This window comes from Neomonachus schauinslandi, unplaced genomic scaffold, assembly GCF_002201575.2.
Source record: "Neomonachus schauinslandi unplaced genomic scaffold, ASM220157v2 HiC_scaffold_577, whole genome shotgun sequence".
Lineage (NCBI taxonomy): Eukaryota > Metazoa > Chordata > Mammalia > Carnivora > Phocidae > Neomonachus > Neomonachus schauinslandi.
In genome coordinates, this window is record NW_025409267.1 from 8,536 (window position 1) to 22,319 (window position 13,784).

The window sequence follows — 13,784 nt, forward strand, 5'->3', positions numbered from 1 at the left end:
TAAGCCACGGTTTCCCAGGAGGTGGTTGTTACAGAAATTCTTAGATTTGGGAAAGATTTTTGCTTGAAATTATTTTACAACACCGCATAAGTGGTGATTTACTCTGCTTTAAGGTCTTTTGTATCTGGTTTCCTTATATTTTAAATCCATACCTAAACTACTTTTAGTAATTAATTTTTCCTTATACTGAGCTCCAGTCTTATAATTTTGACTTTACTGAATGTGATTCTATTCCATGGGATTACACTCAAACTTGTTACATGTGTAATTTGTACTATTATCATGTTTATATTTTTGTTTGGTACAGTTCATTTATTACAAAATAGCATATTGTTGGAAATTTAAAAAAAAAAAAGCATTATTCTCTTGATGACCTTGGTGGTTGAAAGCAGTAGAAATGTATGGGGTTCTTTTGTCCCTGTCGAGCAATGGCACAATAGATCTGGGGTCTTTAAAATACATTCTTAGTATAATGCTGACATACTTGTTTCAGATTATGCATAGACCCTAAAAACTTGGGTTTTTAAACTCTGGTCAATATAATTTGTTATTTAAGTAATAGTTTATCTCTCTTATAAGTTTTAATAAATTTGCTTACAAATGAGTCTGAAACTTGGTCCTGTTGCCAATCCGCCCTCTTCCAGCAAATTTGCTAGGTTTACAAGTAAATATAGGTAATTTGTTTTCGCTTCAAGATTACAATTTTAGAATATGTTTATATTGGGACATGTAGTTTCAAAATATACTTAATGTATATAATCTTATAAGATAGCATAGCTCTTTTTCAAAGTAAACAGGATTTTTATTTAATTATCTATTGACTTTTTTTTTTCCAGGGTTCATTGAAAAATCCTTAGTGATATTGACATGTTTCAAGTGACATAAATTAGCCAATGACTCGGAATGATGGATTCCCCGAAGATTGGAAATGGTTTGCCAGTGATTGGACCAGGGACTGATATAGGGATATCTTCACTCCACATGGTGGGGTATTTGGGAAAAGTTAGTGAACTTATTTTTTGCCTCAGTGCAAAGTTGGTTTTTGTCCTCCTTTTTATGAGACTTAAATTTGGTTTTAATTTACCAATTAACTTCTAAAAATTTATATCTTCCACGGAAATCTTACAGCAATGGCGAAAGATTATTTTAATGTATTTACCTCTCTGTGTTTTATTGATATGTGAAAGTAGAAATAAAACATAGACCTTGTGGTTTATTATTCTCAGAAAATGTGGAACATACATTTTCCCTGGTAGTTGACATTACTTTTTTTCTTGCAAATAAAACTGATGCTATTTTTAACACTTAAAACTTAGTATTTAAAACTGTAATACATTCTTTTTGGAATAATAGCTATATTTAAAGTGTATATGCATTTCTTTTATTTGCCATGTTTAAAATATCTAGCCAGGACACTTCCAGGTGAAAATTGTATTTTTTTTCTGGGTTACTGTTCCATTTAACTTTTTGTAATTTGATACAGTCTAGGAATGTCTATATTTTAATTTACTTTATTTCTTTTTTAGAATTATGATTCAGCTAAAGTCCCGTCAGATGGGTATTGCCCTGCTTGTAGAGAGAAGGGAAAGTTAAAAGCCTTAAAGACTTACCGAATTAGTTTTCAAGAATCTATCTTTTTGTGTGAGGATCTGCAGGTAAAGTATTAATCTTAGATAGTATTAAGGTTTTAGCTTTTTGCTTTTTTCTTCAGTGTTTAAATTTGTACTCGTTTTGTATTTTTTAGACTGTACGTTTTTAATACATAATCAGAGTTTCTAGATCTGCCTAGTATACAGTTTTAAATATTTTCTGTTATTTTTCCCGAATTATTGCATGAAGATACTTGTTTTTATTATCATTAGACTTGTGAGGGGAGAAAATACATTTCAAGATGGGTTTTTTTTAACCTTGTGGGGGTCCTTGTTAGTTGTTGGAATATAGTAGTTATCCTTTCATCTCTTTGATTTATAAACTTTGGAACTTATTGGAAAAGTTATTAATCTCTAAATATTATATACTTAAGGATCTAAATATCCAGTGTATCCAGTGGTAGAACCTTTTTTTTTTTTTTTAAATTTTAGTTACTTATTTGAGAGTGAGAGAGAACATGCGTGCAAGAGAGTGGGGTAAGAGGGAGAACTAGACTCCCTGCTGATTAGGGAGCCCTACTCAGGGCTCAGATCTCAGGACTCCAAGATCATGACTTGACCTGAAGTCACTTAATCAACTGAGCCATCCAGGCATCCCCAGTGGTACAACTTTTACATAGGAGCTGATTAAATTCCATAATACTCCACATTTTATTGTACTTGACAATTTATGAAACTCTCATATACATGTTTAGTTCTCTAAACTTTGCAAGGTAGTTATTTCCATTATGAATAAGAAATCAGAGAGGGTTTAGGAACATAAGATCTTCATAAAGTTGCAAAACTGTAATTGGAATATAGTCTTCTAATTTCAGATATGTTTTATTCCAAGTAAACTAGCAGTTCATCAGAATCACCTGGAGTACTTTTAAAAAATTTCTGAGTATCATCCCCAGATGCCATTTCAGTAGAATTGACCCAGAATTATATAATTTTTTAACTCTTAAGAATGAGTCTCATGATCATCCAAGTTTGCAAAATACTAAACTAAATCACACTGTTGGTGATAGATACTTTGGCTGAGTATAACTTGAAGAAAATCTCTGGCATTCCTACAAATAGAAATAAATTTCTTTTTGCATTTATTCAGTAATTTTTTTTTTTTTTTTTTAGTGTCACCACGTTGGCAGTGTTCCAAAGGCTAGGATACAATGAATAAAGCAAAAAATATCTACCCCTCAAGAAGGTGGTTATGGGGGCGCCCGGGTGGCTCAGTTGGTTAAGCATCTGCCTTCGGCTTAGGTCATGATCCCAGGGTCCTGGGATGGAGCCCCAGCTCTGGCTCTCTGCTCTGCAGGGGGCCTGCTTCTCCCTTTCCCTCTTCCTGCCACTCCCCCTGCTTGTGCGTGAGCTTTCTCTCTCTCTCTCTCGGCCAAATAAACAGTCTTTTTTTTTTTAAAGGTGGGTATGTTCTAGATGGGGAAAAAATATCAATAAGTAAGTTATAGTTTTTGTGTGTGAGGTAATGAAAGGTGCTCTGGGGAAAAATAAAGCCCGGGGACCCAGAGTGGTGAAGGGAATTCTTCATTGAGAAAGTGACATTTGAGCAAAAACCTGGAAGAGATGAAGAACAAGCCATATGGCTATCAGATGGACAAGCATTCCAGGCACGGAGAGTAGCAGATACAAGGCCCTGAGAGAGTAGAGGTTGCCTGTGCAAATTTGTTCTACTGCAAGGAACTAGAAGAGCTGGATCTGAGTAAGTAAAGCAGAGTAATAGAAGATGGGTAAGAAAAATAATGGGGAGGAGGCTGGACCAAGTAGTGTCTTAGAGGCCATTGTAAAGCCTTCGGCTTTTACTGTGACTGAAATGAAGAGCCATACCAGGGAGTGACATAATCTGATTTACATGTTAAAAAGATCATTGTGGCTTCTGTGTTGAAAATATATGTAATGGGCAAGACCTGAAGAGGGGACACTAGTTGAAAGACAATTATAATTGAGTATTCCATGGGGAGCAAATAGTGGCTAAGGTGATGAGACATGGTTGGATTATCTATATATTTTGAAAGTAGAGCCAAAAAGGATTTGCTGAAAGATTGGGATACACAGTAGGAGAGAGAGGAATCAAAGATGATTCCCAGATTTTTGGCTTGCATAATTGGAAGAGTGGAGTTGCCAGTTAACTAAGACGAGAAAGACATTGGGCAGAGGAAGATTTTGGGTGAGTGATAAAAAATTGGAGAGGAAGAAGTGAGAAATACAGATGTGAGGTGGTACCTGGAGGAGGAAATTTTTAAGTTGGGAAAAATAACAGCATGTTTGTATGCTGGTTATATCCAGTGGAGAGGGAAAAATAGGAGAAAGTGTCACAGAATTGCTCGAGAGCTATCCCTGGAGCAGACAGTGGGCTCTATCGAACAGTGAGAAGGCTTGATGTTAGGAGGTTTGGGAGCTTATGCTAACAGCAGGCTATATAGAGAGTTTACTCATTAACTACCTCAGAACAAAGTTGTAGAGTGGTGAATATGGGAAAGAGAAATCTTTCTAGAAAAAAACTACTTTTTTCTCCTCTTCCAGACAATGTATTTCAGTAGAGTTCTTTAACCATGGACTGCCATAATAAAGAAGTCCCTGTCCTCAGGACATTAGGTTATAGCTATTAAAGTTAGAGGTTTTATTTGCATTTTGAGATTTGAAGCATTTTTTTTTAAGTGATGAGGAAAAATGTAACCAAGAATTCTAAGCATATACTTTGCAGATGTGAAAAAAGAACTTTAATTATTGATCTAATTTTTAGGAAGTGTTCTATTCAGTAAGGGCCCAGTGTATTTTGTGAAGTAGATTGGTTTACACCAGGAGTTAGCAAACTCTTTATATGACACCCACTGGCTAAGAACGATAGTTAGGTTTTTAAATGATTAGGCAAAAATGAAAAGAATACTATTTTGTAATATATGAAAATTATATGAATTTCAAATTTCAGTGTCCATAAGAAAAATTTTATTGGAATGTAGCCATACTCAATCATTTTTGCATTGTCTATGGCTGTTTTTGTATTATAATGGCGGATTTAAGTAGTTATAACAGAGACCTTGACTAGCTCAAAAAGCCTAAAATATTTATCTGGCTTTTTTCAGGTAAAGTTTGCTGATCCCTGGTCTATAAGACCTTTGAATCAATTTGTTAATTTGTTAATTTTTTTTATTATAAAATTTGAACTCCACGGAACATTCTGCTTTCACTTGCCAAATTGCAAAGAACCACATGGGAAACCCCTCTTAATCAGCAGTTTCCTGATTTCAAAAAAGAAGTAAGATTCAAACTCTGCTTCCAAATTAATAAATTGAAACTCAAGTTTTTTCCAAGTGTAGGGAGTTTTATCTTTTTTTTTTTTGAGTATTCCATTAGTCTTTTATTGGAACATTTATTTAGTTTTTTTAAAAAAACATGAAATTTATAAGGCTCTTAAGTCTTAAGATGTCAGAGAAAACACTCATTTTCTTGGTTTTCTTCATTTGTAAAATGAATGTAAATTATTTTTTTTGTAAATGTTTTTATAGTTTGTTTTTGGCATACCTTATACTTTTCCAAATATAAGGTAAAGTGCAGTGTTTTCCTTTTTCTGTTTTATAGGAAAACGGGGATGTATTTAAGCTGCTCAAAAAATCAGTGAAAGAGGCAGCATTAGATTTTTTCAGCCTTAGATTTTAAATGCTTTTGCATGGTTGGGCTAGATGGAAAAATTAATACTCTATGTATTATCGTTTTATGACTTTCCTTTTTTTGAAGACAGGTTAAAAAACTTCTAGTTACAAAAATGGCATATGTTCATTATAAATACAAAGTAGATACTAAAGTCGAGGTATAAAGAGATAAAAATCTGAAAACAATTTATAAAAGAGAAAAAATGGGGCAAGGACAAATTGTATTTTAAATTGGCCCTTTGACTGGAGCACAAATTATAGATAGAAAAGTCAGATGAGACATTTGCAAATAATGTAGGGGGAAATCATCTAGGCCACTAAATTTTGCAGCTCCAGGGCCCTTTATTGTTTATTGTTTTTAATTAAGTAGGGGTGCTGGTAGGATATGACACCATGATCTTGACTCTGCTTGAGATTGATAAAGATTTTTTAAATTTTTTTTGTTTTTTAAAAATTTTTTACTGATTAAAAAAAACCGTGAAATTTACCATCTTAATCATTTTTAAGTGTACGGTTCAGGAGTGTTAGGTATATTCACATTATTATGCAACAGATCTCTTGAACTTTCTCGTCTTGAAAAACTCAAATTCTGTACCCACTGAATAATAGCTCCCCTTTTCCCCTCCACCCGTGCTTTGGAAACCACCATTCTACTTTTGGTCTCTATGAATTTGTCTCCTCTGGGTACCTCATATAAGCGGAATCATACCGTATTTGTCCTTTTGTGACTAACTTATTTTACTTAGCATAATGTCTTCAATAATTATACATGTTGTAGTCTGTGAACAGATTTCCTTACTTTTTAAGGCTGAATAATATTTCATTGTATGTATACCACATTTTCTTTATCCATCTGTGTATTCATGGATATGTGGGTTGCTTTCACCTCTAGGCTGTTGTGAATAATGCTGTAATGAATACGGGTATGCAGATATCTCTTTGAGGTCTTTCATTTTTTTGCTTTCATGTTTTTTTGGATATATACTGGTCTATGACTATGAATACAAAATTATTATTGTTTTAAAGTGTTCTCTGTTTTCTGACAAATGGTAGGATTTAGGAAATAATCTCAAGGTATAATGTTGAGGGTGAAGTTGTTAGTTGATGGCGAGTGCATTACTAGTTGGTAACAGTGAGAAGAATCCAGAACTTATCCTATTAAACTAAAGAATTTCCTAAGTACAATATTATGAGTATAGTGTTTATTTGTATAGAAGAAACTGTACTTAAAAAGAGGATTTAGTGCATTTCTGTATCTGTTGCTCACAACCTAGTGACTAAAAAAACTTAATGGCTTGACTTAGCATTACTCATGATTCTGTGGGTTGCCCAGGTGGTTCTTACATTTCACCTGCTGTTGTCTAGGAAACCTAAAATGTCCACATAGCTGGCAGTTGGTGCTAGCTGCCAACTGGGAACTTAGCTCGGGCAGTCAGCCACGATCTCAGTTCTTTTCCATGAGGGTCTCTCCATGAGGCTAATTGGGCTCCTCACAGTATAATGGATGGGACTTCTTTGAGAAGGAGTGTTCCAGAAGGAAGGCTCCAAAAGGAGTAGCTCAGTGAGCCCATGCTTATCAGGCTTCCACATGGATCATGCTTGTGAACATCCCATCAAAGCTGGTCACATGGCTTAGCCCAGAGTGGTACAGCAGAGGCCTGACTCTGCCAGGGCATGAATAGCAGGAGGGATAGTTCTTTAGTTCAGTAGAGGCCACCAAGGTAGCAGTTACCAGGCTTGTGTAGAAGAAGGCATTATTTTAAATGAGGACACATAGTCTGTTAGATTTCTTGAATTTGTCTTTTAAAATATCTTCCTAGGTTTCAGACTTGGGGAAAATTGGTTATTTTGGTGATTTGTCTACACTTTTGATATTTGGCTGAAATTATGTTAATACATAATAAGATTTGATGAAGTTGTTAAAATTTGGCCAGTTTGAGTCTTAGATCCAGTAAGGATGTAAAATTGATAACACTGATATGCTCTCCGATTAATATTGTTTTGAAATTAAGAAACACAGAAATTACTAATGCAGTTTTTTTATTTGAAAATACTTCCCCCCCCAAAATGAAAATATTTTTCCAGTTTTTTTTTTTTTTTTTTTTAAAGATTTTATTTATTTATTTGAGACAGAGAGAATGAGAGACAGAGAGCACGAGAGGGAGGAGGGTCAGAGGGAGAAGCAGACTCCCTGCCGAGCAGGGAGCCCGATGCGGGACTCGATCCCGGGACTCCAGGATCATGACCTGAGCCGAAGGCAGTCGCTTAACCAACTGAGCCACCCAGGCGCCCCTCTTTTCCAGTTTTTAATGTTATGCGGTGTACCTGTCCCAAAAAGAATAACACTCATCATAGCATGTTTCTTTAAATTGTTGAAATTTGTTAATTCACTAAACATTAGGTTTTTTATTAAAAGTATGTATGTTTTCCTTCTTAGCTTCCTCTAGTGTGGATCAGATTAAACCCTTGATTGTTCAAATTAACTAGGGAAAACTATGCTTTGGGGGGCCAAAATTTTTATTTAATAGTTGTTTATTCCTAGTTCCTTTAAATTTAGATTGGTACAATTGTACTGATGCTAAAATTTTATACGTATTTTTCATGACGTAGAAATTGTACTATAAAACTTGAGCTTATTTGAATTTTTTGTAGTTATCATTTTCTTTTTCTTTCTAGTGCATCTATCCTTTGGGCTCTAAATCACTTAATAACTTAATTTCTCCTGATTTGGAAGATTGTCACACTACAAATAAGCCTCAAAAAAGAAAGTTCTTGGAAACCAACTATAAAGATTTACCTCTTTTAGCAAATGCCAAAAAGACTAAAAATCATATTGTTACTGATGGTGGACAAGTTTTGAACAGCAAACATAATGGAGAAGCATATGATGAAACCTCATCTCACTTACCTGATTTACCACACAGTGGTCCACAGAATCCAGTTAGGACAGCTGATTCCTTGGAACAGAATGAGATTTTGGAGGCTGATACAGACATGGCTGCTGAAGAATATCCTACTACAGTTGATGTTTCTGGAACTGGAGGGATTTCTCCTCAAAATGAAGGATGCACGTCTGAACTGGAAATGCCATTGGAGAGCAAATGTACATCACTTTGCCAGTCTTTATGTGTCCAGTGGAAAAACGCTAATTCTCTCTGTTGGTTAGATTGTATTCTGTCAGCATTGGTGCACTTGGAAGGGTTAAAAAACACTGTGACTGACCTGTACTCTAATGAGGACTCTGTGTTCTGGCAGTTGTTTATGAAGTATAACCAAGCCAATAAGCTCCTGCATACCAATCAGTTGGATGGAATTAAAGGTTGGTAATAATAATTTATTTCTCTTTTACTTTTAAAGAAGTTAATGTTCAGGGATGCCTGGGTGGCTCAGTCAGTTAAGCGTCTGCCATCAGCTCAGGTCATGATCCCAGGGTCCTAGGATCGAGCCCTCCATTGGGCTCCTTGCTCAGCAGGGAGCCTGCTTCTCCCTCTGACTGCCACTCCCCCTGCTTGTGCCCTCTCTCTCTCTCTCTCTGACAAATAAATAAAATCTTAAGAAAAAAAGTTAATGTTCAGTTTTGTCTCATAACATGGAAAAGATACAGCTACAAATCACTCATTATTCCACAGTTTCCCAACAATCTTTATTCACAATGAGGGTTATGTATTATTTTTTTCTTATAAAATAGGATACTTATGAACCCACCTCCCAACCCAAAAGAATTAAAATATTTCCAATAACTTAATCTACTTATGTGTTCCTCCCATCCCATGCTCCATCTCCCCTGCAAAAGTAATTAACCCTGAAATGTGTTTTATTGTTTCTTTTTTGAAATAGTTTGTTTTGCATATGTATTGCTAAACAATATATTGCCTACTTTAGTTTGTTTTGAACATAATAAAAAGGGTATTGTACAGTAGTAGTCTTCTGGGACTTTTTTTCTTTCCTTTTTTTTTTTTTTTTTTTTTTAAGATTGATTTATTTGAGAGAGTATAAGCAGGAGCAGCAGCAAAGGGAGAGGGAGAAGCAGGCTCCCTGTGGGACTTGATCCTAGGACCCTGAAGGCAGCTGCTTAACTGACTGAGCCACCCAGGTGCCCCTTTGTATTTTCTTTCTATAAAGATTTATCTGTGAAGCTGCTTGTATTGGTGGTTCATTATTTTTCATTGCTATAGATGTCCATGGTGTAAATATATCAGTATATTTATTCATTTACCTGTCACTGAGTTGTTTTTTGCCATTATAAATAGTGCTGCTGTGACTATTCTTGGGCTCAAATAGAGTTTCTCTTGGGTATACCATAGGAATGGGATCAAATCATAGACTCTGGGGCACCTGGGTGGTTCAGTTGGTAATCTTTTCCAAGATTAGAAAGTCATTCCCCTATATTTTCACTGAAAAGTCAACTTGATTTCAGCTCAGGTTATGGTCTCAGGGTCATGGGATCAAAGCTCTGTGTTGGGGTCCATGCTCTGCGCAGAGTCTGCTTGAGATTTTCTCTCTCCCTCCCCCTCTTATGTGCGCATGGCTCTCTCTCTCTCTCTCAAATAAAATCTTAAATCATAGGCTCTAAGTTCAGATTTACAAGATAATGGCAAATTGTTTTCCAAACTGGTTGTATCACTCAGTACTCCTGTTAGCATTGTGTAAGAGAGCCCTGATCCATATATTCTCCCTTGGTTATTTTCACACTTGGAGAATTTTGCTATTTGAATGATGTAAAATGGTTTATGGTCTTGATTTGCCTTTCCCAAATTTTATTTTATTTAAGTTTTTATTTTAATTCAGTTAACACAGTTATATTAGTTTCAGGTGTATACAGTACAGTGATGCAGCAGTTCCATACATCACCTAGTACTCCTCACAAGTGCACTCCCTAGTTCCCTCACCTATTTAACCCATCCGCCACCCACCTCTCTGCCTTTCTCAAATTTTAAAGAGGTTGGACAGCTTTTCAAGTGTAAAATTGATCATATGTTTCCTCTTTTGTGAAATGTCTGTGTCTTACTGTTATTTGCTCTATTGCCATGTACTTGTTTGAATTTCTGTATGTCTTTGTTGCTATCTTTATGTCAGATACGTGTTGCTAAATCTCCCAGTTTGTATCTTGTGTATTTGCTTTTTTAAAGATATCTTTTGATGTGCAGAAATTGTTAATCTTTCCTCTTGTAGCTAGTAATACTTCTGACATTTAAAAGGAATCTTTCCAAGATTAGAAAGTCATTCACCTATATTTTCACTGAAAAGTCAAAGTTTAGTTGTTAACATTGAATTTTAATTCAGCTGAAGTTAATTTTTGTGTGTGATAGTCATCCCCTTTTCCCCCTATTGCCTAACTAGTTTTTCCTAGCTCCTAGCTCCACATTTTTCTCAACTGATCTGCCAGGCCACCTTTGTTATATAGCCTCCCATATATGTGGGCAGCTGTTCCTTAACTCTCAGTTTTTGTTTTCTTGGTTACTTTATCTGTCCCAGTGTCAGTACTACACTATTTTAATTACCAGGGTTATTCAGGTATTGCTCTCTGGGAGTATAAGAATCCTCACCTTTATTCAACTTGTCTTTGGTCATGCAATCTTGTATATAAATCTTATATGTTTTTCCCCATTGTTGACCATTCAGGCTGCTTATTATTATTTGCAATTATGAATAAACACCATGACATATAATCCATCTATCCTTTGAATCCATCCATTGCCGATTATATCCTAGAAGGGATATTAAAATTTTAATATAAAGAGTCTTTCTGAATGGCTTTCCAAAAGGGTTATATAAACATGTAATTCCATTTTCATATGTAAAAGAAAGCATCCCAGAGCACTCAGATCACCTTTGAGTATAAACATTTTAAAAGTTACAATTTTGTTAGATAAGAAATAATTGTTTCAACTTGAGTTTCTTCGAGATTGAATTTTTTGCAAGTTTTAAAATTCAGTTTTGTTTTTGTTTTTGTTTTTTTTAAGATTTTATTTATTTGACAGGGAGAGACAGCAAGAGAGGGAACACAAGCAGGGGGAGTGGGAGAGGGAGAAGCAGGCTTCCCACAGAGCAGGGAGCCTGATGCGGGGCTCGATCCCAGGACCCTGGGACCATGACCTGAGCTGAAGGCAGACACTTAACGACTGAGCCACCCAGGCGCCCCTAAAATTCAGTTTTTTATAAGTATTTTTGTTTTGCCTTTCCTTCTCTGTATTCCTGTTCTATATAATTATGGGAACCCAATACTGAGTTAGGTGACAGTTCAATTGATTATTACAGAAGAGTATATTTCTTGTTCAAATTTTGACTTGAATGTTGAATTAATTTTAATTATATTAATTTTTTTATAAAGCATAGCCACTTTATTTTTTGTAGTTTTTTTTTTTTTTGAGCCATAATTAACATACAGTGTTATATTAGTTTTGGGTGTACTATGAAATGATTCAGCAGTTCTGTACGTTACTCAGTAAGTGTACTCTTAATTCTCTTTATTTCACCCATACTATATATTCAATCATATTAATTTTTTACAGAATAATTACAGTTTTTATAATATGGTTATAATTGCATTTAAGTTGACTTTGAATTTTAAGTTTTCTCTTTTTTTTGGCATGGTCAAATAAAAATTCTGGTTAATGCTTACTTCATATTATAGGAGAATCCTATAATCCTAATAAAACATATCAACAGCATGATCAGGCTATATGAATTATAAGAGATTTTGGTGAAATCTTTTTTTGTGTGTGTGTGTGAAATCTTTCGTAGCTTAATAACTAGAGTGAGATGCATATGGGGGCTGGTTTTCTGACACAATAATTCTGAGTACTTTAACCCTAAAGAAATGAACAAAAACATGGATAGGTATGTGCCCAAAAGATGTTTATCATGATAGTATTTATAATAGTGAAAAAAGAAACAACTTAATTGTCCAGCACTAGGTGAATGGTTAATAAAACTGATTCAGTTGGTGTGTAATAACTAATCTGCAGAGTTTTTAATGAAGCAAATTCGTGTGAAGTAATAAAAGTTATACAAGGAAATAAATGAGTAGATGTTGTCTCTAGCATGAGTAATAATCACATGTAAAGACATAGCTTCAGCTGTTTCAGAGATAGGCAGAATATCTGAAAGCATAGATCTCTTGCTAGGCCTGTGATTATTTGGATGAGAAAGGCTTTTACTGAGATTTACTCAAACACAATGATGTTGACTCATGCAGTCGGAACTAATGATACTGGGCTGAGGGACTATTAGGGCAATATATGGCACAGAGAGAGGAGTAAGAATTAAGGAAATTTTGTCTTTTCCATTTTGTCTCTGCTAAATTTATTGACTCTGATGAATTTCCATTCTTGGTAATGTCTTAATTTTCTGTGGAAAGATAGAGATTGATAAGAAATTGATAATCTATGTTTCATTTTTAGATGGAGATTGTAAAAAACTTACTTCAGAAATATTTGCAAAGATGGAGACCTGTCTGAATGAAGTCAGAGATGAAATTTTCATTAGGCTTCAACCTCAGCTTAGATGCACATTAGGTAAGTAATTTGTATTATTTAACTGTATTACTCATTTACCATAAAGAAATACTTAACATCATAAGAAAATATAATACTATTTTATTATTTTGGGTGATTCGATTCTTGGGAGAGAGAATCTGTGTAGTTTCATTTAGGAGCCTACCGTTGGTTAAATCATTGGTGGGCAGAGTTGTTGTTCCATATAAATATACAGGCTTGTGTTCCACCCCTTAAAAGTGGATGCATTTTTCAGAACCAGGTGGATACTCAGGGGTTGACACCATTGGTTGCTTTTCCAGTACTTTCCCCCAGTAGACTAATTCAGCGTCTTCAACCTTGACTGTACATTAAAAACACCTAGGGGATTGAAAAATGCTTGGGGTCTATTAAATAAGAATCTCAGGGATGGAGCTCAGGTATCAGCAATTTTTAGAAGCCCCTGTGTGATTTTTAAGGATGAACAGGGTTGAGAATCTCTAATCTAAACCAACCATAGTAATCGGACTTCCCTTGCCAGTGATTGGTTTAGGAATAGACATATGGTACAGTTTTCATCAATAAAATATGAGGAGAAGTATACTTTTGGGAAAGCTTTGCTTACTTTTAAAAAGGGCAGAAGAATGAGACCTGCTTTGTTCTCTATGATTTGGCTTTTAGCCTTGGAGCAGAGTAGAGCTAGGGTGCTAGAATCCTGGGGCTTTCGAAAAATTGTTTAGTGTTGCAAAAGAGAGTCATTGGTGATTTTTTTTTTTCAAGGGTAGTGTCTTTTTGTTTTATTTCTCTTTATTGTTGTAGTGACTCTTCTGTTAATATTGTGTTGTAGGAAAGAATATATGATACCCCTATTAAATATCCACATTGAATTATGTAAAATATCAATGCCTTCAAATTTTTCTCTCAGAAAATTTATTTCATCAGACTCAGATACTGTATCTGGAAGCAATGTCTTTTTTGCCTGGTAGTATCTTTGTCCCCCTGTGCTGTTCCCT

General features: G+C 35.0%; 1 protein-coding gene across 1 annotated transcript in view; it reads left to right on the plus strand.

Moving 5' to 3' along the window:
• The first annotated feature begins 903 nt into the window (after positions 1-903).
• Positions 904-13,784, plus strand: part of LOC123323734 (SUMO-specific isopeptidase USPL1-like) — a 30,339-nt gene continuing 17,458 nt past the window's right edge. The window contains exons 1-4 of the mRNA XM_044912206.1: positions 904-1,002; positions 1,527-1,655; positions 7,973-8,615; positions 12,700-12,813. Coding sequence (XP_044768141.1) covers positions 904-1,002; positions 1,527-1,655; positions 7,973-8,615; positions 12,700-12,813 — 985 coding nt within the window. The remainder of the gene's footprint in view (positions 1,003-1,526; positions 1,656-7,972; positions 8,616-12,699; positions 12,814-13,784) is intronic.